At 40.6% G+C, this 27862-nt stretch overlaps 2 protein-coding genes across 4 annotated transcripts in view; one reads left to right on the top strand and one right to left on the bottom strand.

Moving 5' to 3' along the window:
* The window catches only part of IFT140 (intraflagellar transport 140), an 83215-nt gene that overhangs the window by 39579 nt on the left and 15774 nt on the right, over nucleotides 1-27862 (top strand). The gene's annotated exons all lie outside the window — the stretch shown is intronic.
* TMEM204 (transmembrane protein 204) lies at nucleotides 113-27796 on the bottom strand. The gene is made up of 3 exons (XM_063171360.1): nucleotides 26776-27796; nucleotides 13930-14085; nucleotides 113-2274 (listed from the first exon to the last, which is right to left on the bottom strand). The coding sequence occupies exons 1-3, from the start codon at nucleotides 27053-27055 to the stop codon at nucleotides 2030-2032; spliced, it is 681 nt and encodes a 226-aa protein (XP_063027430.1). The 5' UTR covers nucleotides 27056-27796; the 3' UTR covers nucleotides 113-2029.

Genomic DNA, 27862 nt, shown 5'->3' with positions numbered 1-27862 from the left:
TCTTTGTCTATAATACATTGTGGATTATTTTTTGCTAAAAGAGAAAGAATTACTGATAACCTGCAACCTTATGCTGTGTCTGAATAGCAAAAATGTCATCACTAGAAGAAAATGAACCTTCACAATTTTATTTATACATCTAAAATAATCACATCAATACTGAGTGTTACAGATTTACCAACCCCATAGCTGATTTTTAAATTTACATGTACATTATTATAATATGGATATTGCAATATTAGAGGAAATAATATAATGTCTCTTAAATACTCCAATATTTTATTTTAAAAAACACTGCATTTAATCATAACATATTATTTCTGGAATTCCTTTTTTTTCCAGAAAATTAATGCAGGCAGGTGAATACTAATCTTAGTTGGTTTTTACAAACCTACTGCTAGAAGAAACTCTTTTTCAGCTTTATGGTATTTCCCCTGACAGTCTAGAGCAGTGCAGTTGCTCTAGAGCATCAGTCTCTGTGGAGTGTTGCTCATTTGGAACATGGTGCAAAGCAGCAGTCGGGGTTGAGTTTCTTATCACATCCAAACTGAGTGCAGAACAGAACTCAAGAGCCAGCTTGATGATCACATTTTAACAAAGTGTAGAAATAGTGATAAAGAAGCAAAGCAGTGTACTCAGCTGGGAGCAAGACAGTAGTCCTAAGGAATTTCTAACACTCACAGCTCATGGTCCCTCAAACCTATCACTAATTTTGCTTAGAGCAGCATTCTGAGAGTACTTACACACCTGTCATTGCCTCAGGTTCCTGTATCCCACATATTCCTGCATAATAATTTTTGACGTGCTGTCTTTCTTTCTGAAAATTATATGCATATGACTTTTGTGAGGCCATGTGCTTCTCTGGATAAGGCTTATAAACACTATACCTAATTCTAGAGGCATTAATTTTTCACTTCATTATCACATTAAGTTATCAGGCAGGTTGTTTTTAAATCTCAAAGTCCTGAAGTCCTGTATATTTGTCTTATTCTCCAGTCTGGGTGCTTGAGTGGCAGCTCTATTCTCCAATATTCCCTGTGTTATGTGGCTCTGAGCATTGCTGGGCAGAGCTGGTGTCCTGTCATAGCATTCTAATGCTACAGCAAATGTTATAACTAGCTGGAGAGAAAATAAGCCAATTTGGGCTGGAATATTTCTTGTAATTATTCCCAACAATGTATTTTAATCACATATCTGATTCTTAGGGAGTTCTGGTAGCCTCCTGTGGATATTTTCCCTCAATGTAATATTGAAACATTTTTTCAGCAGCATTTGTGGCCTGTTCTAGCTGTGTACCCTTCTCATTTTTAATGTCTGTCTACGCATAGGGACACTAGCAAACCTGTGTCTCAGGATACAAAAGAAATGTCTGAAAAAAATGCAACTTAATTCTTCTGCAATCCCTTTCCTTACATCAGAATAGTTAGAGTTGATTTTGCTTTTTACTCTCTGGTCTGTTCTGGGTCTGGGAGCAGGTGTTGCAGCTAATGAGAATCCGTTTTTTGTAGAGAGTGAATGGAAGGACTAGAAGTCATGAAATTTGGACAGCTTTTAAACCCATCACTTTATCTATAGTGAGTTTTCTGCTTTTGCAGATTGCCTGTTAACTCCCAGGCTATTGTCATTGGTCTCCTATAGCTTTTTGTGTTATTTTTAAGGAGCAGAAGAACTTGATGCAGACAGAGAAAATGTGTTTGGTTCCCTCTTTCCTGTATTCTCATTGCACACAATTGGTATCTTTTCTGGCTGACCCTGCTGCCATGCAGCCAACCCAACAATTCTGTGCTGTACAGCAGAAGGAGAGTGCAATATAGTATTTTATATATTTATATATTTATATATATATATAAAATTATGTGTTTTATACATATGTATATAGATGGAGCCCATCTGAATAATGATTGAGGGCCTCTGCCCACACAAGTGAACATTGTGATGTCTTTCAACCCTTAAATTATAGCATATATTTATAGAAAATAACTCCAATGCAGATCTCCTTGGAGATCTTTCACCTTTCAAGTGTGCTCTTTCAGCACGGTGACTCGACATAGTCATTTTCCAAGCCCTGGCGAAAGCGGGCGGTCAGGGTGCGGCTGATGACGATGACGCGGGGCGCCATGCAGTCCTCGCGCCGGTGCAGGATGTTCCAGATGAGAATGGCAGCTGCCAGCGTGGCCAAGAGGCAGGCTCCGATGTTCAGGTAGCAGGACCACGAGAGGTTGGTGTACGGCCCGATGCGGTAGAACGTCACCAGTCCGATAACCAGAACAAAACCTGCAGACAGAATGGCAGAGTTACTTTGAATTTGGCAGAGTTATTCTCTTGAATTTCTGTAGTGGCAAAATGCCACAGAATCTCAACATTTACTGACTCACTCATAGGTCCCTACAGCCTTTCCATCCCTATTCTGATGTGCTGGATGTGTTTTTGAAGGCGTATTTGGGCCTCATGACACATTCAAAGAGAGTCCTTAAACAGAGGCTCAATATTAAGTTTTAATCTGTTCACTCTAATTAAAATTTTCTACACCCACTGACCTGTATTTCACCTTGGGTTTTTTCTCCCAATCATTTGAATCACTTACACAGATGTCCTTTTTCTTCCTCCCATTGCCAAAAGAGAAAACAGCTGTATTAATGATGATAATAATTTCAAAAGATTTTTTTTCACAGTTTATACTCTTATTCTGAAATTTAAAATGTTTATTAAAGCAGGCAACTATGTAAATTGCAAAGATGATGAATAGCTAAATATCTTACAGAAATAATAAAAAGCACTGTATAGAAACTTAAAAAAAGGGAAGGTGAAATAAATGGAACTTTGTGGTCCTACTTTTTCCTGCTGGAAAAAGGTATTATGAGGCAGTAGTAATGCCATGCCTCCAGAAGCTCTTGAAGGCAGAGTTTCTATTGTCCTCATAACTTTAGACACAGTACTAAGTTCCCTAAAAGGTAGGTAATATTAGAGTAATAACAGTGCACTTGTCCAGCATTTCCATTCAGATGTCACAAAGCGATTTGCAAAAAAAAAACTAAAGGAAAAAAATCTCAATCTCTTTGGTGGTTACATTACTGATGAATAATAGTAATGTTATTTCAGAACTGAGGTGGGGTAACTGTTCTAGTTATGCCGGAGACCCATGTTAAATCAAGGGGCAATATGCATCCCTTTACACTTCCTTTTTTATGTTACACCTGCCCATTCCTTGAAGAATGCATTGATAACCACATGATTACTTTTCTGCCCTCTGTTTATTGTATTATCAGAGAACCATACAATCCCAAGATGATTTGGGTTGGAAGGAACCTTAAAACTCATTGCATTCCACCCTCTGCCATGGACAGGGACACCTCCCACTATCCCAAGTTTCCCCAAGGCCTGTCCAATCTGCCCTTGGACTCAGCCCGGGATGGGGCAGCCACATCTCTGGGCACCCTGTGCCAAAGCCTGCCCACCCTCACAGGGAAGACTTTCTTCTAATTTTTCATCTAAACCTGCTCTCTGACAGTTTGTCCCTCCATCCCTTGTCCCCAGTCCCTCACCAGCTCTCCTGGAGCCCCTTTAGGCACTGGAAGAGGCTCTGTGGTCTCCCTGGAGCCTTCTCCTCTTCTTGAGGCTGAACATTCACAGCTCTCCCAGCCTGACTCTGGAGCAGAGGGGCTCCAGCCTAGTCTCTCTTCCTGCACCTACTGTCAAACAAAACTACTTTTCAGCTTTTTAAAAGAAATTCATGGATGTAATCAGATTGAAACAAACAAAAAGAGGCAAATATGCCTCACTAACCAAAAAAAATTTTCTCTGTGTTATCCTACACACTTCCTTAACTGCCACCATAACAAAGGAATGTCACTGCCAAAATGACCCCTTCATGAAGGAAGACTGGAATAAATAAATATCCATGAACTGCCAGAACATTTCTGGACACCATCTTCCAAAGTTCATGGGCAAGGAGAAGTCAAGAGCAAGTCCCAGTTGCTGCTTGCTTTTTTCTCAGTTAGCCACAGTGCCTGTGCCTGCAGACACTGTCCCTGTGGATACATGGCAATCGTGTGACCCCTGGCCCTGGTCCTTGATTTTCCATGAAAGAGCACATCCTGAGTGTGCATTGTATCAAGCTTTTTTCTTCAAAGAGTGCTAGTAATGCAGTGAAGATGGAAAAGACACAAGTTGCATACAGATAAAAAACACAGAAGAGGGAAATGACATACAAGTAGGAGGAAAAAAATCAATCATTACCTAAAGGTGTGACACTTGTACTATTCTGAGAGTCAGTAAAATGAAGGCTGAATCCGCCTCCTCATAATACAAACACGGAATGAATATTCCTTCAGGAGCTGTCTGGCATCCTTGGTTCTCTTGTGTCTACCTAGAAGGTGCTTTGTAACAGGTGGTGGCATGTCCAGAGAGGGTTTGCAGTGAAGCACTTCTCTCTCTGAGGACAAATAAGGAGAAATAGGTTCTTATGGGAGGAGTAGCTCTTTACTGCTCTTTCCCCACTCTGATGTTAAAAAAGCCTAATGTACTGTGGCTGGGTTTTAGGTTGTTGATACAGTTGTAAGGACACAGTCACTCCTTGGTTTTTTCAGTAAATCTGGTAGTTATTTTGTGGTTCAGCTTAGTTATAAATAAACAAGTTTTATTTGGAAAGAATATGGCCATGTGAAGTGCATTGAGTTGTAGAAATTGCTGATCCATACAATAATGGTTTGCCATTGCAAATAAAATATTTTCCCTTCATTTCCAGTGTCAGTCTCCAAATTCAGTTTGTCCTGAGGCAGATGGTAGAGAAGAGAGTGGGAGATTAGGTTCTGTTTTGTGAGTGAAGGTTTTTTAAACTTTCCTCTGAGATGGCTTGGTTCCCCATCTGTGGAGCCAGGATGATACAACTTCCTGTGTTTATTTTGTATTTCAGAGTATTGGGAGCAGAGCATGCTAGCTGTGATATGCTTATAAAGAATTTGGATGTCTACATCTTCCTTTAGGTCTTATAAGGATGATAGACACTGATACTGCTTTCCAATCCACTGTTCAATGGATGATAGATAGCCATTTTCTTATGAAGGTGGGAAAAGAAGAGGAAAGGCAATGCTTGCACCTCCTGCAGCTGAGTTGACCAGCTTCATCTCCTCGTGGTTTAAAATTGGCAGGAAGGAGGGTATTGATATAAATCAAGAAACCCATCTTACTTAGTTTGGCACATGAGAAGGCTTTATGTAATCAGTTTTCCTTTTCAGTTTTCCTTTCAGAACTTATTTTAAATTCATGCACACTTTCACAGGGAATCCATAAAGTGTTAATTTTTTATTTTTTTTTTTAAGTGTGAAGAAAATCATAAAACCTTAAGCAGGTAGAATTTTGAGCAGGAGCTGTTTGGACCAGTGACCACTCACAGGTGCCTCTAAGGGACAGTTATAAATATTAAGTGCCTACTTCCCACTATCTTGCAGTATTTTTTTGAGGCTCTCTTGGCAGAGAGACATGGGTTCAGGAATACCAATTACACAGAGTAAACCTAATGCTATGTTGTGTCTTGCAGCTTAATTCCCACTGTAGGAATATTTTCAATATTTAAAAGTTTTTCCAAATACCCAGCTTTTAATGAAATTATTTCACTTTGTCTTTCTTGCTTTTGTATTACTTATGGCAAATTACTGTCCTAAATGGCTTAACATCTCCGTGTTCTATCTGATGGGGCAGTTATCTACCAGGGAAAAGCACTAAGGCTTCCTTCCAGGTCCCCAGATAGAACTATTTTTGCTAGGAGGACTATTTTCCTTCACAAGCCCTTTGCCTGATCCCTGCTCAGAGGAGCAGCCAGTCATGCAAGAGGCTTTATCTCCTTTCCCAGTTCTGTGCCCATGGCTGAGTGAGGTGGAGGGACTGGGTTTGAGAGCTCCCTGAACTGACAGATCACAGGAGCCAGTTGCCAGAGCTCTTGAGTGAGAATGTGCATTCTGCTTCAGATCCTTTGCTGTAGTTTAGAGAGGAACTGACATAAGAACAGACAAACACATCACAGAGGCAACAGAGGTGGAAGCACATTACAGTAGAGTTTATACAATTAATTTTACAGTTCTGCAAGAGTCACAGAATAGAAATGTAACTGAGAAAGTTATTTTCCAGCATTCTTATTTCATATTAGCATGGCTTGACGTGTAAATTATAAACGTAGGAACTCCAGAGCAAAGGCTGAAGAAATTGTAATAATCCAAAAAACTGAGTTTGCATAGGATGGTGCATTTCAAATTTTGATGAATGCTGCTTTTGTGAAGATGATGATGTGTGAAAACCCCAAGGTTTGCTTGAATGGATTTTGTCTGTAACAGCTTAATCAAACTTGGACTTTTTGAAGCAAAGTGTTCCAATGTGCTACATATGTTTTCCTTGCCTTAGAAGAGTCTTGTTGTCTTCTTGTACACTAGCCAAGAACTGGGGTGGAACATTTACTCTGTCCTCTAAATGACTGGGCAAAATTATGCAGTTCACATATTATACTATAACTATATTTGTGCCATATAATAGTTAGAAGTATGGCTATAAAAATTAACCTTTTTGTAAGAATAGTCTCCAAAGCTTACTGTGGTGATTTTCCCATTCAGATAGATATTTGTAACAATGTCTGAATTCAGTTTCAGTATTCCAATAAAACATCTAGAGGAAAACAGCTGGCTTCTCAGACTATTTCCCATAAACAGCTCTACTCAAAATAACCAGAAAATTGCTCTCTTTGCCATCAGCATTCCTGAGCTAACAGTGTGAAATACAGGTTGACAAGGGTTGTAGAAGGGATATATTTCTTTAAATTTATTTATGAAAATATTGAACATTTTAATCTGATTTTGTTTCTTTTCTGTTTTGTAATGATGACAGGACTTTGAGATACATGGCTCAATTTCCCTGAATTAATTTAAATCCATAAATCAATTTCAGATAATTTTACTGTATATTGTCACAAGACTGCGCAGAGGCTACAGCTTCACTAAAAATCCTGATGAGATTGAAGTGCTTTTTTTCCCCATTGAACTGCTGTTTATCTCTAGTTGTTTCCCATCTGCAGCAAAACAAGCTGGGAGGGGGGTGGCTTTTCCGCTGGGGAAGGAAACAGATAACGAAGCCACTCAGAAGACTTTTGGTTGGAACAGCATTGACTGGTAGTGGGGGTGGGTTGGGAGAATGTTACTTTTTGAACTTACGTTTCAGAACTGTATGCTGGATTTCCTGTTTGACTGAGGCAGAACTCTAATAGTCACTTTTTTATTTCTGTGATAGTTTGTTGATTTTTTTTTTCTGACACCCCTGGATTCTTACTCTTCCTTTTTATTAGTATACTGATAGTGCATTTGAAGAAATACACATTGTTTTTTCTAGTTTACCAGAAAGTCTATATTGGGACTTATAATCCTCCTCTTTACAGCTTGTCCTGGAGGATGACTTTTGCTGTCAAGAAAAGGGAGAAGGAGGAAAATAGAGCAGCCAGAGTGTTGAGAATACACTGCCTACATTTGTGCAGAACTGCAAACAGAGAAGGGAAATATTTCACTCCTTTTCTGTGTACCCCACCAAGTTTCACAGCGACTCTTTTAGCTGGGATGAGTCATGTGCCTCAATGGGCTATTTGTAGGAGCTCAACTCTATTTATCAGCATGAGACAGATTCACAAAGTGATTCCTATAGGACTTATGCAAATTATTTATAAATACCTTTTCTTGTATCAGCTTGGCACAAAAGAAGTTTTTATAGTTGAAGGCAAATATGGGGCATCTGGAACAGTCATGTGCTCTTCATTGTAGCACCAGGCTGGATGATGCTTTGGTTTCTAACACCACAGGGAATTAGAGTGTGACTATTAGAGTCAAGTGACCTTTGAGGTTTCAGTTGTACATTAAGTACAAGAATTTGTTTGAGATTGGGGTGGTTTTTTTTGTTTTTTGTTTTGTTTAGTTCTAATTTAAAATTTCCTTCCAAAGATTTTGGTAGCATGTAACATCTTAGAATTAAACATGTGAGTAGCACAGCTTCTCAGGGGCAATAAGACCCTTTTGTTGCTCACTTTTCTGAATTACAAGGGCTTTCCACTTGTGTTCTTTGAGCTTGTCAGTCCTTGTCCATCTACCTGATGAGAGATGTAGTCAGTGTAAGGCAGTGAATCCTACTTTATGTTGGAAATCTTTAACCAGTTTAGGTCTATTAACAGTGAACTGCTTTTGTTTGTTACTTTTTGGAGGTTTCCTTAGAAAGTATGCCAGTCTTTGAATGGAATGGTGAAAAGTATTCCCAGTGAACTAGGCAGAATTCCTCTTGGGCAGCTGTTTAAATAAGGAGGAATATGCAGACTCTCACACTTGATATCAACTGTTAGCATTGCTTGGCCTCTTGGGTTCTGAGGCAGCTGGAGCAAATTAAAGCTCTGCTTTAATGTAGTAGGCCTCATATCAGGCACAGCTATGGGCTCCTGTCTGGAATAACCATGGAATGTTTTGGGTTCAAAGGAATCTTTTAAAACCACCTCTTTCCAATCCTCTTGCCAGAAGGCAGGAACACCTTCCACTATCCCATGTAGCTCCAAGCCCCACTCAGCCTGGCCTTGGACACTTCCAGGGATCCGGGGGCAGACACATCATCTCTGGGCACCGTGTACCAGGGCCTGCCCACCCTCACAGGGAAGACTTTCTTCCTAGCATTTAATCTAAATCTTCCCCTTTCCAGCTTAAATCCATTCCCCTTGTCATTGCTGTCTGTCCATGTAAAAAGTCACTTTCTGTCTTTTGTTAAGCACCCTTTATGTACTGAAAAGCCATAATGTTTTCCCCAGAGCCTTCTCCTCTCCAGGTGAGCACCCTGAGCTCTCCCAGCCTGGCTCCAGAGCAGAAGGGCTCCAACCCTTGGAGCATCTGTATCACCTCCTCTGGGCCCACTCCATAATAATAGGTCCTTGTCTGTCTCATGCTGAGGATCCCAGAGCTGCAGGTGGGGTCAGCCTGAGCAAAAATAGCTGTGCAGAGAGAAGTAGTTATTGACAGATGATATTTTTGGACATTTCAGCATCATCTTCTGCTTTTATTGTTCAAGTGCTCTGTTCTCTGGATACATCAGAGGGTAAGAGCTGCTTAATTGGATCCAGCAAGGCAACTGGGTTTGAAACAGTTTTAGGAGACATCTCCATATATATATAATGTGCATGTTCATAAGCAATAAAGTGAATATTAGTGTTGAGATACTTCCTATCTCACACACTTTCCTCTGCAGTACACGTTCCTTATGCTTGCATATCCAAATTATATGTGTTAATATCCAAATTATATCTGTTAATAATTTTTTTACCGTATTTCTGATCAGAATATGTGCCCTTGACATTGAGATGCTACAAGAACCTGCCTGCTGCTCTTATCAGAGTTTAGCCTTAAAGAATACAGGCAGATCTTCCTGCTGCAGCTATACCAGATGAGGAGTTCACCACACTTCTTGTGAGCTACCATCCCTCCCAGTTTGCTGGTTCAGCTGCTCCTGGGAACTATTTCCAACAAAATAAATAATATAGACATCCAGTTTTTAGATCTTTGCAGATATGCTTCCTTTTGCAAATGTGCGAAAACAAAATCACTTTATTGTGATATTTGTGGTCTGCATAAAGAATGAGGAAGTTTGGCACTGAGTGTGAAATAAAATTGACAAATAATGAAAACATTTAGCACAAATCAAGCAGTCAGATTCTCTATGTTTGCTATGACTTTTAGATTTTTAGGTTACTTAGAGCATTTCATTTACTTGCTTCCTTTTCAGGAAGTTTTAGGTTTACAGTTCCACAGAGTTCATCTTAGAACAGATCTGGCTTGAGGGTATATCATGAAGCAAAAAGGTGGAAGGAAGTAATACAGAACTCAGGATCACACTGCTATCAACAATATCTTCAGCCATGTTTTCCAGTGGCTGCTGTGCTGTTCTTTTCTACATAGACATTTTCTGGACATCAGCTAATCTAAAGTGGTTGGAGAAGATTATTCAAAAATTGTCTGATTTAATTTTAAGAGCACAGAAATTAGAGTATACCTGAGCTCAGCTTTTCCATGATGCATTAGGGGTCTGGAGTGAAACACTTTCATCTGAAAAACATGTTGGGCAAAGCTGGAATGCAATGCTTGAAATTCAGGAAAGATGAGACTAATTTATTTGGCTGTAAATGACAGGCTCAGTGGGAATATGAAACTTTCTAATCTTCAGGATGTTATATATTAAAGTTATTTAATGCTGAAAACAGACTGGCAAAATATCAATCATGATTCAGGCTTATTGCAGTCTTGGACATTCAGAAACCAGGATGAGATGTAATGTAAATGATATTCTATCCCAGATTTTTCCTATTAAGTTTCTAATATTTCTCTCTTAAGTCTGTGATAATCATCACTGGATAAGATCAAGACTTGGCTGGAGCCCCTTAAGGCCTGATCCTGTCTGGGAGGTTAATGTTTGTAGTAATTCAATATCCTCTGAAGTGCATTTTCTTCCCTGTGCTGTTAGTATGGATTTCCCTTTCCAACAGCCCTTCTGTTGGCTGTTATCCATCCTGTATTCAGCACATGGAGTTTGTAACAGGTCCTTGGAAAAAACCAGAAACCCCAAAACCCTCTAGAGGAAAATTTCTGAGCGTTGACACAAAATTCCATGTAAAACGCTGGTTCCATTTTCACTAGGAACCTTTTCCAAAGCAAACAGATCACTTCCCTGTTAACAGGGAGGTGTGAGGCTCTGGAGCTTTGGAGCTGTGTGAATCCCATTGCTGTCCCAGACAGCATTGCTGTTTCCTCTCTTCTTTGCTTCCTGGGGCTTGATTTTGTGTCAGAGGTCCATCCTTTTTGAATGACTGTCAAATGCTTGTGCAGGTGGCAGAAGTGAGGAAGTGGTGGAGTCTGGAGCCACTGCAAGCTCTAGTGGATCTAAGATCATTGATTTGAGCTTGTGATAGACTTTGGAGATAATACCTAGCACTCTTAGTTTTGTAAGCCAGCAAGGACTTTTGTTCAGGCCATGGGAAACTGTAATGAAATCCACACAGTTTCAGTTGAGTAAAAACAAGAAAATTGTGGGTTGAACCTTTCCCCATAACACAAGATTTCAGTCTACCAGTGACCACTGTGTTCTCTTCAGCACTTGTTGGCATATTCCAGGATGAAAGGTAGAGATCAAGGAGAAATTGGAATTAGAGGGAATATGATTCAAGATAATTTCTGAAATTACTGAAAGGATGAGGAACTGCAGAACAATTCTTCAGATTATTTGGGTTTTGAAAAGGAAAAAACAGAAGGTTGGTGCTCGTGTTCTTTCATTTGAAAGTGATGATATAAACAGAAGTTTCACAGCCAGTGCTACAGAAATGTTTAATAAGATCTAAGTTTGTTCATTCTTAAACATTACCTGCCCTTCTCACACAAATGATCTGTCTGACCTAAAGTACCTTGGCTTTAACTCCTCAAATGAAGCAGGAGAGAGGCTTGCAGGGGTTTCTCTTGGATTGTTTGCATGGGACAAATGCTTTTAAATACAATTGTCATATTTACTGTTCTGAGGTTTTTGCTCCATACTGCTCCTTTTCTTTGAGAATGACTGAGAGGTTACTGTCTCAGAGTGGAGACTCAGAGCCTGACAATCACCTGTGGCTCATATGACGTGTGGTGGCCACTGTCTTCCCCTTCAATGTGGAACTCTCAGTCTCCAGATGCAGCAGCAGCCCTTCATCAGAGCAGTGGATTTGCTGGGCTTTCTCACTGCACATGGGTTTTGTCTGATTTCAAAGACACATAATCTATGTCCAAAATGCTATCCCCTGAGCCCAGTCCAGGGAGTTTAGTGAGTGCAAACTCCTGTTTAGTGAGTGCAAATTCCCACGGAATCAGCAGTTGATGTAACCCTTTTTTGGAAAACTAAGGAGGTCTCCAAGAAGTCTTATTTTATATTGGGTTAGTGCAGATATGGCTTCTTCCCACTTTTTTCAAAAGTATGCATTCTAGAAGACTTTAGGTTCTGGATATCAGGAAGGAACTTGTTTAAACAGAAAGTTACAATGAGATAATGAGATGTAAAATGAATATCATGACTTCAAGACAGAAAACCATCTGATGATGGTAAAGGAGAGTGTGGCATAACTGCAGAGGAGGCTGGGGAATGGAGCAGGGATAATCACTGTGCTATTTCTGCAGATTCACACAGCACAATGTCTGTCCTCATATCATCACAGGCTGCAGCTCCATCCCTTCATGTCTTTTGAACACAGGCAGGCAGATTGACATAGGCTCCTTGATCCAAAAGCTTCTTCAGCCATTCTCATTAGTGTTTTGTTAATCATTCTGACTGTGGCTTTTCTCCCATGTCCCCTCCCAGCACTAGGGATTTCAAGGTTCAGCTTGCATAACAGGTAATAGCAGGCATTTCCTCCTCCTGTGTCGGGATATCCTGGCGCCCTTCAGTCTCTCTCTGACTGTGTTTAAAACAGACTCCAGCACAGGAAAAAAAAAAAAAAAGGCAAAAAAAAGAGCTCAGTCTAAAATTAGCAGCCATGGTAGAAGAAAGACCCATGGCTGTCCCCTGTGCTGTTTGTCAATGAAACAACACATCCAAACAGGGCCAGAATGCATTTCCGCTCTGGAAAAACAGATCACGTTTGGAGAGGATGGGAGAGTACAGCAGGCATCACGCTGAAAGTCAGGGAGAACTATCCAGAAGGTATCCACAGTTACACAGACACAAAGGGGCTCTAGGGAGGGCTTTTATGGCAAGGTTTATATCTGTCTTTTGGAAGCACTGTCTCGTGCTTGAGGCACTTGCTGCACCTGGAAGATGGATCAGGTGCTTTGAAGGTTACAGAACCTCTGCAGTCTCCTCCTCCCATCTGGATTTCAGGTTCCTCATCCTTAGTATACCTAAAAAAAACCTAACTATTTTATTGCCATGAGACTGTGCTTAAATCACCTCGGCCAGATTCTGATCTTGTCTTTTTGAAAACCTGAGGTCTCCGTAGTTTTATGCCATTCTTAATACTTTGAGTTGTTAAAGTCAAAATTAAAACTTTAAATAAAGTGGTGTTGCTTTATTATAACCCTACATTCTTTACATTAAGAAAATATATATTGTGTGTGTGTGTGTATGTATGTATATATATATATAAACGTTGTATTTTTAATCTGATCTTGTAATCAGCTTGATTGTTACTCCATTAATGATAAGTTTCCTGCATGGATATTGTCTAGGATTGGATTCTTACTGTCATGAATGCTGAAGTTACTTACTTTATGTAATAATGAAAGGTGTTATTGCAGAATGTTTACACTTTGTTGCCACTGCTATCAAAATGGAATTGTGATAAACCCATTTCCTCTTTTCCTCATGCAGTTCTGTATACAGTCCATGAGAACTGCTGTGGGAATTTTATTTATAGCAGTCAGTGGTATGAATTGACTTTGGCTTTCTTTGCCGGATTGCAGATGTATGTTTGTCAAAATCCAGCTGGTGGTCATTGAGTAAAATTCAGTTAGCTAAAATAAAATAATCATGTTTCAACAAGGCTTCAAAAATTTGCCCAGCCCTTCCGCTCTGCCTTCTTGAGTTCCTTGAGTATATTTTGCCCTGCTAAATTGTGGGATTACTGTGTATCCAGTTTGTCTCTTATGTTTGCCTTCCTGGTTTCATAGGAAATAATAAAGGCTTAGGGTTTTTTTGGTTGCCAGAAGCTCATTATGATACATCCCAGTTAAAAGCTTCTGTTCAGGTACTGCAGAATCTCATGGGGAGAGCTTGTTGGAGACAATGAACTTGCTTTTAGACATAAGCCTTTTTGTTATGCTTTGTCACTTGAAGGTGTATAAAGCAAAAGAAACACTTTTCCACCTGGGTTTAGGAGAGACTGAGCTCTTTTCCATCAGTAGTAAGGAGTGGACTTACTGGCAAGCTGGAACACAGCAGCTATGGCCTCCTCCCACCACTGGGTATCCTGGGAGATGATGGGGAGCTCCATCAGCCCCAGCACGAAGAGGAGCTGGCCGGCAGTCAGAGCCACCGTGGCAATGAGGTTGCAGGCACGCATCATGTCAAACTGCACTAGGAAAACAGAGGCAGCAGAAAGTTACAATAATATAAAATCATGAAAAAGAAAATCCTAATTGAGCAGAAGTATAAAGTTTGTCAGTCCACAGCAAACAATTCTTAGACAGCAGTCCCTTCTCCCAGCAGTCCCCTGTTCTAACTGCCTTTCTTGTGGTCTGATTAAGAAAGGATTTTCTTCAGGATATGTATTGATTCCTTCCTTTAGTTGCACAGCATCCCATAAGTATTGCTTCAGTGCATGGAACAAGCAGCTAATTTCCCAGACTGGCCCACTGGTGGTGCTGGAATTCTCTTCACTGAAGATTCTACCTAATTCATAGCCAGAGTTGTTTGGGGCAGGATTGATGTTTGTTTTTTGTGTGACACAGAGTGAAACAGAACCATAAATAGTTTTTCAAGATCCTAAAATAATAATCATTGCTAGAACACACCAATAACACCCTGAATTTCTTTTTCCCCTAGTCCTTCTGTATTGTCCTAAAAAACATCCTGTGGATTTTAATGCTTGGGTTTTACTGGTTTACAGAAGCATTGTAGAGAGGTTTCTTAATTTTTACTTTTTAAATAATTTATTAGTCTTTGGGATACACTGCAAAGATCCTTGTATTTCCATCTGTGTAATGAGGGAGATGGTTGAAATGAAGATATCAAGGCTTGGCAGTTCTGAATGAGGTGTTAAGGCACAATCTGCATGTACAGGTAAAAAGCTAGTTTTTAAAATAGGGTGTGTGAGAGTGTGTGTGTGTGTTTAAATATATATATATATAAATTTCATATATATCTAACAGTGAAGGTCTACTCCTGACCACCTGGCCAGGACAATGATAGTGATGAATTATAGTACAGGAAATTAAGGGATATCTCTAGATCAGCTCCCCTGGGCCTTAAGAGTGATTTTAAGTTTCCAGACATCAACTGGGAATACCATACAACAGATACAAAGTGATTCAGAAAGTTTCTGAAGCATGTTGAAGGTAACCTCGGGTGCAGGGACCGAAGGACCAACTCAAAAAGGTGCCCTCTGAGATGTGCAATTTGTAAAGAGAGACTTGTGGGCAAAGTGGTGGCCTCTTAATAGTGCAGGGACCAGCACTTCTAAAGCATAGGGAATCATGCAAGCAGGAAAGAAGGAGGGTCTGGCTGAGCAGGGATCTTCTTGAGCTGAAAAGGAAAGTGTGTAGGCCAGAGTCTGTACTGAACACCAGTTCAGTGACACGGAAGATGACAGACTCAAAATAAAACCGACGTTGAATGATGGCAGTATGCCCAGGGCCTGGTGACCAGGATGATGAAAGGCCTCGAGGGCAAGACACGCAAGGAGTGGCTGATATAATTTGGCCAGTTCAGCCAGGAGAAGAGAAGGCTGAAGGTTGTATTCTGCACCTTCCTCATAGTGGGGAGGTGCTGGTCTCTGTTGTCTGGTGCCAGGACCTGAGGGAGTGGCTGGAACTGTGTCAGGGCAGAGTTATGTTGGTTATTAGGAAAAGGTTCTTCCCCCAGAGGGTGGTTGGGCAGTGGAATAAGCTCCCCAGGGTAGTGGTCATGGCTCCAAGGCTGCCAGAGATGTGGTTTGTGTAGGATGCTCTTAGTGATCTCGTGTTTTAGTTTAAGGTAGTCCTGCAAGCAACAGGGAGCTGAACACAATGATACTTGTAGGTCCCTTCCAACCTGAGATAATCTGTGATTCTCTATTAAAGAACAAATGCAGCAATGATTACACACACGGACATCCATAGTCTTGGCTAGAAACCTGATTAAAATGTGTCTCCCAGCTGGCTGCTGAATGGCTTATATCAACTGCAAAGTTGGGTACTTTTAGTCAGACTTCTTTCCTGCTTTTCCTGTTAACCTGATGGATGCCCTGTTTTTATCCTTTTCCTTCTTCTCTAGCATAAGGTGGGAGTTACAAATATCATTGTTCCACATTGCTTGCTAATGTGTCATTGCTATTGTGAAATAGAAGTTGCACTATGTGTAAGTTGGCATATACTAGAGAAAGACTCTGGAGCAGATTTTTTAGGAGTGCTTTAAGTTTGGTGGATGCACTGACCATCAGAAATTCGTTCCTGATCTTCCAGGGAGACTGCTAGGAAATGCAGAAAACAAACCTTGATATAAACAAGAGTAAATTTAATTGTGTTAATCATGATGTCTGACCTACTTTTGTGTTTACCCTTTATTTTCCCTTCATTGCCTGTCTTCAGCTTCCCGTGTTCTAAGTAGCAACTCATTATTTAATTAAAATGTAATAAAATACAGTATTGTATCTGAGGAGTTAGTTAAGAACCACAGTCCATTAAACTTCTTCCTTTGAATAAAATGTTAAGACGGTAACATACTAAGTATTTTTGGCTTCTCCTAGTGAGTTAATTTCTGATCAGTTACTCAGAAAATTTGTTCAAAGATTTTGTGTTTAACTTCTCAAGTTGCCCTTTTAGCATTGGCAGCATTTCCATCTCTTGCCATTTTGAATGCTAGCAGATCATGAAGGGCATTGGATGGATAACAGAATCACAGTCAGATGAGCTTTTTAAACACCAGTAAACTTTGAACATTCAGAGTTTCTATTTTTCCACTCAAATGGACTTCTATAACGCTATGAGCACCAGTGCTTGCTGAAGAGATAGTAATGACTTTCAAAGGAGAAGTGCCCAAAGTAAGAGCAGGTTTGCAACCATTATTAGTACTTTCATTTGGTGACAGAACTATCTGTAGCATCAAATTAAAAAATTGTTGCCATAATGGATTCTCTTGCCTTGCTTGTATATAGTATGCAGGAGCTCAAAAAAAAAAAAAAAAAAAAAGCCTCTGTGTATAAATAACCTTTAAAAGTCTGAAGTTTATGCCAGAAATACATACTGGCCCCTGACAGAAATTAACACCGAATTTTTGCTTTTGCTCCTGTTTGTGACTTTTTTAACATTTAACTTAAAAAGTATTACAGACTTAAAGCTTTGCCACAGGTGATGTTATATCATGCATACTAAAAATAGTATGTTTCTGACTGTGAGTCAGTTGAACTTCAGATCAACTCAGTTGTATCTTTACAAAATAGTTATTTGATCATTGTCCTCTCCTGCAGCTGGAAGTGCATTGAATGGGTAACATGATCTCTGCTGCTGTTTGTAAGAACTCCACACTTAGGAATGTTTCTTGGCCCAATACACTACCACTATTCAGAGACCTGTGGAAATGCAGTGGGTGTTTTGTGTAGCTGCTCCTGTTAACCAGAAAGAAGGTTACACATGGTCCATGGAACTGCAGCAGGCTGATGATTTGTAGAATAAGAAGGACGTAGCTGGTATGATTTCATTAAATGTGAAGAAAATTATGTTTATAGAATAAAGTATTACAACGTGAGTACCTTCCCATCTCTCACATGAGAGATGTTGGTTTATTCTAACAGGTTTAATGTATGATCTGTCATCTTTTGGTTTTGTTCTAGAATTGCAATTATTCCTCTTAGGGGAAAAAAGCAAACTTAATGCTCATTTTCAGGCTAAACAATTCTATGATTCTGGGATCATCAAGTCAAGCTGTGCCCTCAGCACTGCCAAGGCCCCCCCCCAATCATATCCCCAGGTGCCACATCCACACATTTGTTAAATCCCTCCAGGGATGGGCACTCCACCCCTACCTTGGGCAGACCGTCAATGATATATAACTCTTATAATAATGCATAAAGTCCATTCTTCTTGCAGTAGAGCTTGTTAATTGTATTCAGCGTGAGGTGACTGTGCTTCCCTACTCACCATTGTGACTTTGCATGCTGTCAGCTCAGCACATTGTAATTGTATTTTGTATGTACACAACCCTAAGCTGAGCCTCTGCACCAGCATCTCTGGCCTCTTTTTAGTGATGACAGCCAATGGACAGTGTAGATCAAGAAAGGGAATTGAGTGTGCAATGTTTAAGTATTTCTTCAGAGCTCAGCCCAATGCCGTTGAAGAGGGAAACCTTGTTGAGGAAGGCCAGGCCACAAAGCTGTTTTCCTGCTTGAATGATTGCTCAAACCAGGAATAAATATTTATAATATCTTATAAAACTGGCTGCAATATAGTTTTTGTAAAAGCTGTGAAATTGAGTATTTACCTTTGTGCTCTTTTACTCTATTTTAAATTATATGTACAGCAAAATTGCCTCAATAGCCAGCTTTAGTCTATTTTGATGAGTTTTCTATAGATTTAATAATTAGTACAAATTTAGGATCAGCTGTTCAGCTATTTCAGCTTCATTTATAGTAGCCATGATTCCAGTGTAACTTTTTGTGGCCACTCCAGACTTCATTAACTTTTGCGCTTTGTTTGTTAATGACAGTTAGTAAAACCAGATGGTCATAGTGGGTTTAGTATCTGCACAGTTACTGGTGGCATTTGTGTTAACCCCTCACTTCTAGAATCTATTGCCTAAGACTGTTCTGACATAGGTATTTTGGATATTCTTCTTTTTTTTTTTTTTTTGTCAAACTCATTATTGTTAATGTCAGTCATCTCTTGAAATTTAACTGTGATGGAGTTCTCTGTGGCCAGAGGTGGATGTTTCCTGTAGCTAGAGGTCAATAATTCCAGCACAATAGACCTAGACACTGCAGGAAGTGTTCATTCCTTTGTGTGTGCATCTGACAGGTGAAAGAGGGAGGACAAGCCCTCCATCCATACCTTTTCACCTCCCTTAAGATGCAGCTTGGCTGTTGAGAGCTGGAAAGGATTGGAGCTGAATGGCTCCAAAAACTCTGCTCTAAGTATCTATTGTTCATCAGCATACAGTGCTAGTCTGCCTTTTTCCTTCTTGAAGCCCACTGTGGGCCCCATTTTCTCAGAGAAGCAGTTCATTTCTGGACAGGGCATCCAGCTGGGACTCTTGTCCAGCCAAGGGAATTGGCTTAATGAATTCTGCCTTCTTTAAAACAGGGATCAATCAAGAGTCAAACCCCAAACTCTAAGGATGAGACCAAGTCAGATTCCTTGTTGTTTTGCTCACTTCCTAAACCATCTCTATCCATCTGGCCCCAGAACTGTTGGTGTTATGTTCCAGGATAGACCCAGGACAGTTTGCAGAAGTAGGTTAGTTATATTGGAGAGTAATTTGCAATGTTTTGGGATGATGAGGAAGAGTGGTCTCACTGGAAGATCACATTATGTTAATTGCTTAAAATGCAAGCATTTCTTCCCCTTTTCTGTCTGCATTGAGGGAAAAAAACAGTTAAGTGGGAATTCAAGCATTTTAATGGTTAAGAAAAATGGCTCCAGATATTTTCATAGTAATCTAAAACTCCCCTGGGAAAGACCCTCTTGATAAACAAAAATTTTAGTGCAAACTTTAATCCAGCTTCTGTGAGGAAATTATTAAGTATCCAGCCCTGGGAAGAAGCTAATGACCACACATTTATTCAGTGCATGGGGACAGTGAGGATTCCCAAGCATCTCTGTATGGCATCACAATCTCCTGATGGCCTCTGAGATGCAGGGGCTGACTGGGAGTGTGCTGTTATCCCTGTCCACTGTGGGACACTAAATCTGTTGCATCTCAAAAATGGTACTTAAATTCTGAAATTGCTCCTAAACTCTTAACAATGCAGGATGGGTTATGCTCAGCTGAGGGATGGTGCCACCTTAGCTTGCTGTGAAGCTGATTGCATCTATGATCACATCCATTCTTTAAATCTCCTGAGGGATATTGCTTCTTAGTTTTGTAATGAACGGAATTTTAAAAAAATATTCTATTGATGCTGTTTCCGATGGTTCTTGGATTTATTAATTACTTGGTGAATTATTGAGGACACATTCTCACATTGTTTGTCCTTTTAAGTGCTTCATGTTCATACATTACTTTATTCTGGAAAAGAGAATAAATGGTTGTGTTTCTGGACAGAGATTTCCAATTGATTATAGATGAAACTGGTAATGCTCCTTACACTTCAGTTGCTTCACTTACTTTTCTTAGAACCCTTTTTCCATTTCTTGTGACTGTGTTAGACTTCATCTTCTTTTATCTTCTGATAAAAATCTAACTAGATAAGTAATTAGGTTTTATCTAATATAATGAGAGATTCTAACTGAGCATGCCGTTTTCCTCTTAGAACTTGATATTTTGCTGAGCTGTTATCCTGAGATAAAGAATGCATCATATTTTTCAGCCTTTTGGAGTAATTTTAAAAATCCACATTATAGGGACTTCAGAAATGTAAACCAAGTACCAAGATTAGGAAAAGCCAGAATAGTGTGCTTGAACTTAGATGGATGAAAGGCAACAGTCAGAAAGAGCAAAGCTTCTGTCTTGCTGACTCTTACTTATGGTCTTGCTGTTCAATAACCTGAGTTCTAACTTGGAGAGCTGGATTCAGTATTAATAAATAATTTTAGAAGAAATCTTTAAAATTAAAAAAAAGCAACACTTCAGTCAAACTTTTGGCAATGAATCATGTGTTTCTTTTGTTCTGGATGTCAGCAAAGGTGAGATGTCCTGAACAGTCTCTGCAGCTGCCATGGAAATCAGGTGAAACTGTGCCTTGGACACCAAGAGAACTAAGAAAGTGCTCTTGGTGTCCAAGGTACAACTGCTCTTAATTTTACAACACAGGCATAGGAGCTCAGCATTTACTGTTAAAACAATTCTGAGATAATAGGGACAATAAATAGAACCACTGTAATTATCAGCATCATGCTGTGCCTCCCAAACCTGTGCTGTATTTATGAAGCCTTTGACATTTAATTTCTTCTGTCAGTTTAAACATGTGGTATTTATATTGCTAAGCTCTTTGAGTATGAATTAGGAAATTTATGGAAAAACTTAAAAAGTACTTGTGAAACAAACTAAGCCAAATGTTGGCAGTATCTCAGTGCACCTTTGCATGACTGTGTCACTGAGACCATGGGAAGGTTTAAAGAGATGCTTATGTGATTCAAGTGTATATTGATGGTCAGAATAATCACTATTTTTTTTTTAAGTGAAACAGTTCTGGATTTCTTTTTTGCCTCATACCCATTCCACATGATTCTGTTGTTTGCAGGTCTTACTGACTTTGTCCTGAAAAAGGAAGTCTCGCCCGCTCTTCTTAAAAAAATCTTTGCAAGTAGCCATAGAGCTTTCAGCAGCAGGAGCCTCAGTACATTCTGTTGCTGGATGAATATCTTAAAAATTATGAATGTGTGGATATTTCAAAAATTCTTTTGTTTTTTTCACCTCCTGGAAAACTTTCTGAAGCATGCAATTTATGCTTTTCTTTTGCTTAAAATATAGTAATTTAAGGAAGAGTTAAGGAAAAGGAATGAAGCAGGGAAAGCCCAATCTGGTTTTGCACAATTACAATAATGTTCTGATGTGACAAACTGGTGGAATCTTCCAAGCCTTTAGGTATTTTAGAACTTAAACATTCAGCTCATCTAAGTGTGAAACTTCAGATTTGAATATTTATTTTGAAAGGCAGACAGATCTTGTTGGGGAGAGTGTGGTTGGGGGGTGTTTTTTATAACAGCTTCACTTGTTACTTTTGAAGACATGGCTCCATTAACTGTTTTCAATATTAGCAAGTGCTTTTGGTTAAGTGATGGGCACAGCTATTTCTGATGAGATATGAGTTGTCAAGATATCATGATTTGCTTCTTTATAAATCTCAGCAGGCTATTCTGATAAATGCATTCATCTGAAATTTTCAAAAGCTCCAGAGCCATTTTCACTCATAATGCTTTAATTGATTTCAAAGTCTTGATGGCAAGAGTAACCAAGCTCCAATTGCTCTGACAATATTTCTGTGCAACACTTGTGGATGTACTGCATTGAAACATGTATTAGGTTCATTTTCCTGTCCCAAATCCCAAGGAGTTTTGCACTTTTCCAAAATGAGTACACAAAATTGCACCCTGACATTAAAATGAGTATTCACTCTAAATTGAGAAGCCATGTCTCTCAAAATTCATCTCTACTGGCCTCCATTATTAAATTAGTAGTGTCACTTATTTAAATGTTGCTCATATTTCAGATATTAGGATGGGAAATCACAAACCCTTAGCTGCCAGCTGCCCGTGCTGCCTCATCTCTGTGTCTATCATGCTATGTATATAATGTGTATAATTAGGTTTGGGGCTTTTTTTAATCTGATGGTAGTTCCTGTGTTCTCCAGATGCACTTGGCCTCCTTTCTGGGTTTCTGTGTATGGAAATATAAATATATGTAGACAAGTAACATGTTTGTAGCACACTCTGCTGCTTGACTCAGCCTAGCTTCCAGCCAGCCAAATTTCAGAGAAATTGGAAATTTTGTAGACATTGGAACTTCATGTAAATGCAGTGGACATGGACATTAAGGTGAATGGCTGCCTCTGTATCAAACCTCAGCTCCTCATTCCCACTCTGAGCAGCATCCTTCCTCAGCCAGCAAACGTCCCCGTGTCCAGGTGTGTGCAAACCATCACCTGCCCAGGCTGGAGAGGTGTTTCCCTGATGTACTGTGGCAGTGATGTGGCTGCTCCTGATGCTGTACCTCTCCCTGGCATCAATTATACTCCTTGGTAGAACTGCAATTCCCAAAAGCAGTACAGCTCTGAGCATCAGAAGCTGAAACACACATCCTGCCGTTGCAATTTTCCTTATGTCTCTTGCAGCCCTGAAGGACCCAGTGAGGTTTTCTATCTTTTAAACCCCTCCCTATTCCTGAATTTCTACATTGTTCCTAATGTTCTTTACACAAGGAGGGACAAAGTGGGACCTTGGCTGATGAATAAATCCTCTCCCTGTGCCCATCCAGAGATAGCCTCAGAGCACAGCAGAACTGGAGGGTATATTTGACCTCTACAGTGTGGTTAAAAATATCTAAGATGATTTCAAGTAATCTAGTGTGTTCATGCAGTATTCCTGGCATGGTACTTGGTCAGGACCTAGGTGGCTTTGAGAAAGGCTGGTTCTGAGAGGCATCAGTGCTGGTGTAGCTGCGTGTTCTCACCACTCAGGGTAGCTCACGTGTCACTCTGTGGGGCCACATCTCTGCGTGTGCTGCCCTTGCTTGCACGTGGCATGGGCACAAAGCTCAGTGTTGATTACTCATGGCCTGCTGTCTTACTCCAGCTCTTATTGAGGCCATGAGGCTACTACCTCTGGGCTTTTCTGAAGCATAAAAAGATGCAGGCAAGAGCAAAATTCTCCAAAATTTTTCAACAGCTCTGAAACTGCAGCTCCATAATCTTTGTCAAATGTCTTTGACTACACTGAGGTGACAGGAGAGTTAGGCTACCTGGCCAGGTTTCCTTAAAGTGTTTGAAGAGGGGCTATACAACCTGAGTTCTCACTGAAGCGTTGAAGTTTGTATCATTCAGTGGTTTGTCTAGGCTATAAAAGCTTATATGTACATCCTCACAGCTGGGCTGATTCTCAACATAGGTGAAGGTTTCAGATCTGAGAGTTTATTACCACTAAAAAAGGAGCAATCTCAGTCCTCCTTACACTTTTATCACTCAGTGTTAGCAGCAGCACTTGTTGGACTCTGATACCACTGCTTAATCCAACGGAGAATATCCACCAAAAACCCTATCCCACCCCATGTCCAAAACTTCCACCCTAACCTGGGGATTCTTTTTGCTGTTAGTAATCTGAACCATCACAGAAGCTGTTCAGCATCACAGGGCGTTGAAAGAGAGGTGCAGGGCTGCACAGCAAGAGGGAGAAAGAGAAAGGTAGATAAAGAAAAGTGAAAGGAAGGGCCTGGGATCTCCATGTCCAGGAGCAGTGAGGTTTGAAGGACAGACTTGGAGTGCTTTCCCATGGAATCATTTGCCCATGCTTCTGATGCTGTGCCTTGCAGAAGTAGTTCACATTGCAATGTTTCATTTCCCTGTATTTTTAATATAATTTACCCCTGCCCCTGGCTTTCTTTTTGGATTTTTTTGACATTTCTAGGAAGAAATCCTTCCCTATGAGGTTGGTGAAGCCCTGGCACAGGCTACCCAGAGAAGCTGTGGCTGCCTCTGGATCTCTGGAAGTGTTCAAGGCCAGGCTGGATGGAGCTTGGAGCAACCTGGGCTAGTGGAAGGTGTCCCTGCCCAGGGCAGGGGTTGGTATGCAATGGACTTGAAGGTTCTTTCTAACCCAATCCATTCCATGATTCTGTGATTTCAATGGGAGAAAACAGCAGGCAGTGAAAAGCAGGTTCTAAGAATGTATTTCTCTTTGCCAGGGAGGAAGCCAGCTCATAGTAGTGTCTCTAGTTGGCTGTTAGATACATACTGCATGTACAGGAGTCTTAAGCATATGGACAAGCAAATTCCCAAAGAGTTTACAGTTTTTCTGTTGAACTGTGAGATGAATAGCTTGCTTCTCAAATATGTTTGTCTGTATGAGTATATAAATACATTGTTTCACAGAAGCCAGATTGTGGCCTCTTTTGCACTGCTATTACCAGAACAGCTTTTCTGTATCGTTCTACAAATGGCATCCAAAATACTTTGTGGTATTTTCTTCCTTCATATAGTTCTTTTTAGATCAGTGTATGTATATGCATACACACACACCTCTGCATGTCTGTGATTTATCTACAACTGACAGATGAGGATTGCCATAGTATTGCTAAAATAATGTGTGATTTCTGATTAGAGAAATCCTTTAGGATGACAAATCCATGGATGCAAGATCAGGCTCATACAACCATGTGTACATCCACGGAAACAAAATTGTCGTAAAAATAAATGCCACAGTTGTGTTTCCTACTGGGTTTGTCATGACAGCTGCAGGGCAGGGATTTTCCTTTAAATGTTTTATCAAGATTCAGAATTGGCCTTTGCTTACTCTTTGCTTCCAGATTAAATAGGGAATGGATGCTTTACTCCTATACAGATCAAGTCTCTGGGCTTGAAAAGCCTCCTTTAAATTAGAATTTTAACAGTGATTGTCAGATAATTCTTCTGAGCATTCGACCATGCTATAATTATTACTTGGAAATTTTCAAATTTTCTGTCACATTATCCTACAGATACACATCAGAAAGTGCTGCCCAGATGGTTCTGCCATGCAGCTAATATCTCTCCTTGTTAGGTACCACACACTGCCTGGCCTGCACACAGCAAGAAATACAAGCTCGTGTGTTGAAAATGCTGCAGGAGCCAAATTCACTCTGCAGGAGCTCATTCCAGTGCTGAGCACATAACATATACTTTTACTATTTGTGAATGTTACACATGTTCTTCAGGTTAGAATATGGCTTATCAGTATTAACTGGGGAAGTGATTCCAGAGATGAAGCTGCAAAAACACATCAAGGAACTTCTCCCACAGTCTAATCCTTTTTATAGCCATTTATTTTTATAAAAAGTTCTTTCAGTTAGAAGTATTGAAAGGGTAAGGACTTTAAAACATTTGAGAAATTTTCTGGTTTTGATTTATGCAGCTCAGTATTAGCAAATGTTCAAAAATGTTTCTGTATAATTTTATTGGAAAATATAATCTATAATGGGTCCACATTAAAACATTTTTAAAAGAAATTCCTCTAATATTTCTTTGGTTTCTCTCCAGAGAGATCTAAGAAACTCCAAGGACCAGTTTCTCTTTCTCCACATTTCAAACCATGAAAAAAATCTGGTTTGAAATAGTGTATGTTACAGATGCTGTAACATACCATCCCTCGGAGGTACCAGAGCTGGTTTTGAGTATCCTTGAAATCTTGGGAGAATCCTGTAGTCTTTTGGGGCATGGACTTTATAGCCATTTGTTCTGTTAAATTCCATGCCCTGAAGGGTGCAGTGGAAGCACTGATTCCCCTTGGAATGGCTGCTCACAGCCCAGCTGCTGGGAGTGGAGGGGGTTTAGGGGAGAAACCTCTTGGCACCAGGGTAGTTGTGGTCCCAGCCATGGTGTCTGCAGGTATTTTGGACAGTCTTTAAGGTCCCTTTCTACCCAAGCCTTTCTGTGATCCTGTTCCAGCACAGTTCTGCTCTGGGAGAGCAGGGTTGCACCATTAATGCTATGAATGTGATAGGTAAGGTTTATTATTTATTAATCAGTTCTGTAATTTTCATGTCATCCAGTAATTTTCCCTAGCTCAGTGTAAGCTATTTGCATTCTTCAGATCCCACAATCTGTGAAAGTGCAAAATGAAAAATACAGCATGGGTAATGATTTTTGTAGTCACCAAGTTGTGTATTAATTGTATTTTTTCACCAAGAAACATAGTTATACATTTTAAGACCTTTCTCAATTTTACATGTTTTTACCACAACTTTTTCTGATGTTTCTGCTCCTGACATTTCCAACCAAAGCAAATAGAACATGTCATTCATTGCAATACCTTTTTGGGCTTGGGTTTGTGGGTTTTTTTTTAGTTTTAGGGTATTCAGAGCAACTATGGTTGCTGTTGTATAGGGATATCTTATGACAGGAGCCCAGGAGGGAGAAGTGAGCCCAAGATGTCTCTGAACTTTGGGCTTACACTTCCTGGATAATTTTTTCAAAGCAGATCAATTCCTGAGCTAGATAAACCAGGCAGCACCATGCAGATGACTGGTTTTGAGGGAGAATGAGGAGTTTAGTTCACTGGTGGACATCATACTCCTTAATTTCTGAAATTAATTTATTTGGGAATGAATGTGAAGAGATGTTTAGACTAAGACAGATAGCATGATTTCAGGGTTAGGCCATTGAACTCCTGGGGACCCACAAGCACCCTATCAGTTGTGTCTGCAGAGAAGATAAGAGGCTGCACTTACGTTTGACAGTGCTGCGTGACTCCTGGAAGCCAGCTGACTCTGAACCCCAGCCCAGGGCTTCGCACTCCTGCTCCTCTCCTTGCCCGTGCCTGGCACTGGTGCTCGCAGCCCCTCTGCTGCGCTCTGCCAGCCAGCACATCCTCCAGAGCCCCACACTGCGCTTGCGCCCGTCCTCCAGCGTTTGGTACACCCAGTTGGGGGTGAAGGCAGCCGCGTTGTTGAGGATGAGTGAGACCAGAGCTACCAACACAGCTGTGGCTACCAGTTTCTGGACAGTCATATCTGACTGTCAGCTTGCTGCCGGACTCTAATTGCAGACAACACGAGGTCCCAGTCAGCTGCAGCACATTGAAATCGGGCTGGGAACCGGCGGCTGCGCTGGGTGTTACGGGGCGCTAGAGGACATCACCGTTCATTCTTGAAGTCAATTCCTGAGGGATTTCTGACCGAGGAAATGAGAATTTTGTGAGGTAGATAGGAGAATTCCATAAAATAAGAACACAAAGAAGCTTTGTTGTCCTTCCCAGCGTTGATTTATCCGCCTTCTTGCACTTTGATAAGTAATGCCAGTCTTGTGGTGAACTGGATGACAGGGAGGTCCATTCCGTGTTGGATGGAGTGAATCCAGACAGAATCCAGTCTCAGAGCAGGAGAGCCTGAGCTGAGGTGGGGCAGAGGTGGGATAGGATGCTCCCTGTAGCCTGCTGAGCGCTGGGTCCTCCAAGCCAACCCGTGCTGCTCCAAAAGCCTAGGTTTGGGTGCAAACTTCAGAATATCCTGCAAACGGTGACAGATATCATCCTCGCCAAGCCAAGCCAGAGGGGAATGCGGTCACCCCAAAGGTGATCTACAAGTCTGGAGTATCTCGAGGAGGTTGCTCTGCCCCGTCCCTCTCCGAAGAGCCGAGCTGTGAGTGCCGGGACGAGAACAGCCACTGCGGTGAGGAAAAGGCCCCCCCCACCTCCCCACCAAGAGGAAATGGCTGTTTTTTGTGGCTCGTTTTGGTGAACCTCAGGGCGTAGTCGACTGCAAAAAAAAAAAAAAAAAAAAAAAAAAAAAAAAAAAAAAGAGCCACTGCCACGGCAGT

This window comes from Melospiza melodia, chromosome 18 (assembly GCF_035770615.1).
Source record: "Melospiza melodia melodia isolate bMelMel2 chromosome 18, bMelMel2.pri, whole genome shotgun sequence".
Taxonomy (NCBI): Eukaryota; Metazoa; Chordata; class Aves; order Passeriformes; family Passerellidae; genus Melospiza; species Melospiza melodia.
The sequence above is the reverse complement of the archived record's forward strand: the minus strand, read 5'-3'. Positions and strand labels throughout refer to the sequence as shown.

Excerpts from the sequence above, each read along its gene's own strand:
- TMEM204 (XM_063171360.1), bottom strand. The coding sequence starts at position 27,055 with ATGACTGTCCAGAAACTGGTAGCCACAGCTGTGTTGGTAGCTCTGGTC. Across the intron at positions 14,086-26,775 it reads GTCACGCAGCACTGTCAAAC|TGCAGTTTGACATGATGCGT; the intron begins GTAAGTGCAGCC and ends CTGTTTTCCTAG. Across the intron at positions 2,275-13,929 it reads TGCTGTGTTCCAGCTTGCCA|GTTTTGTTCTGGTTATCGGA; the intron begins GTAAGTCCACTC and ends TTCTGTCTGCAG.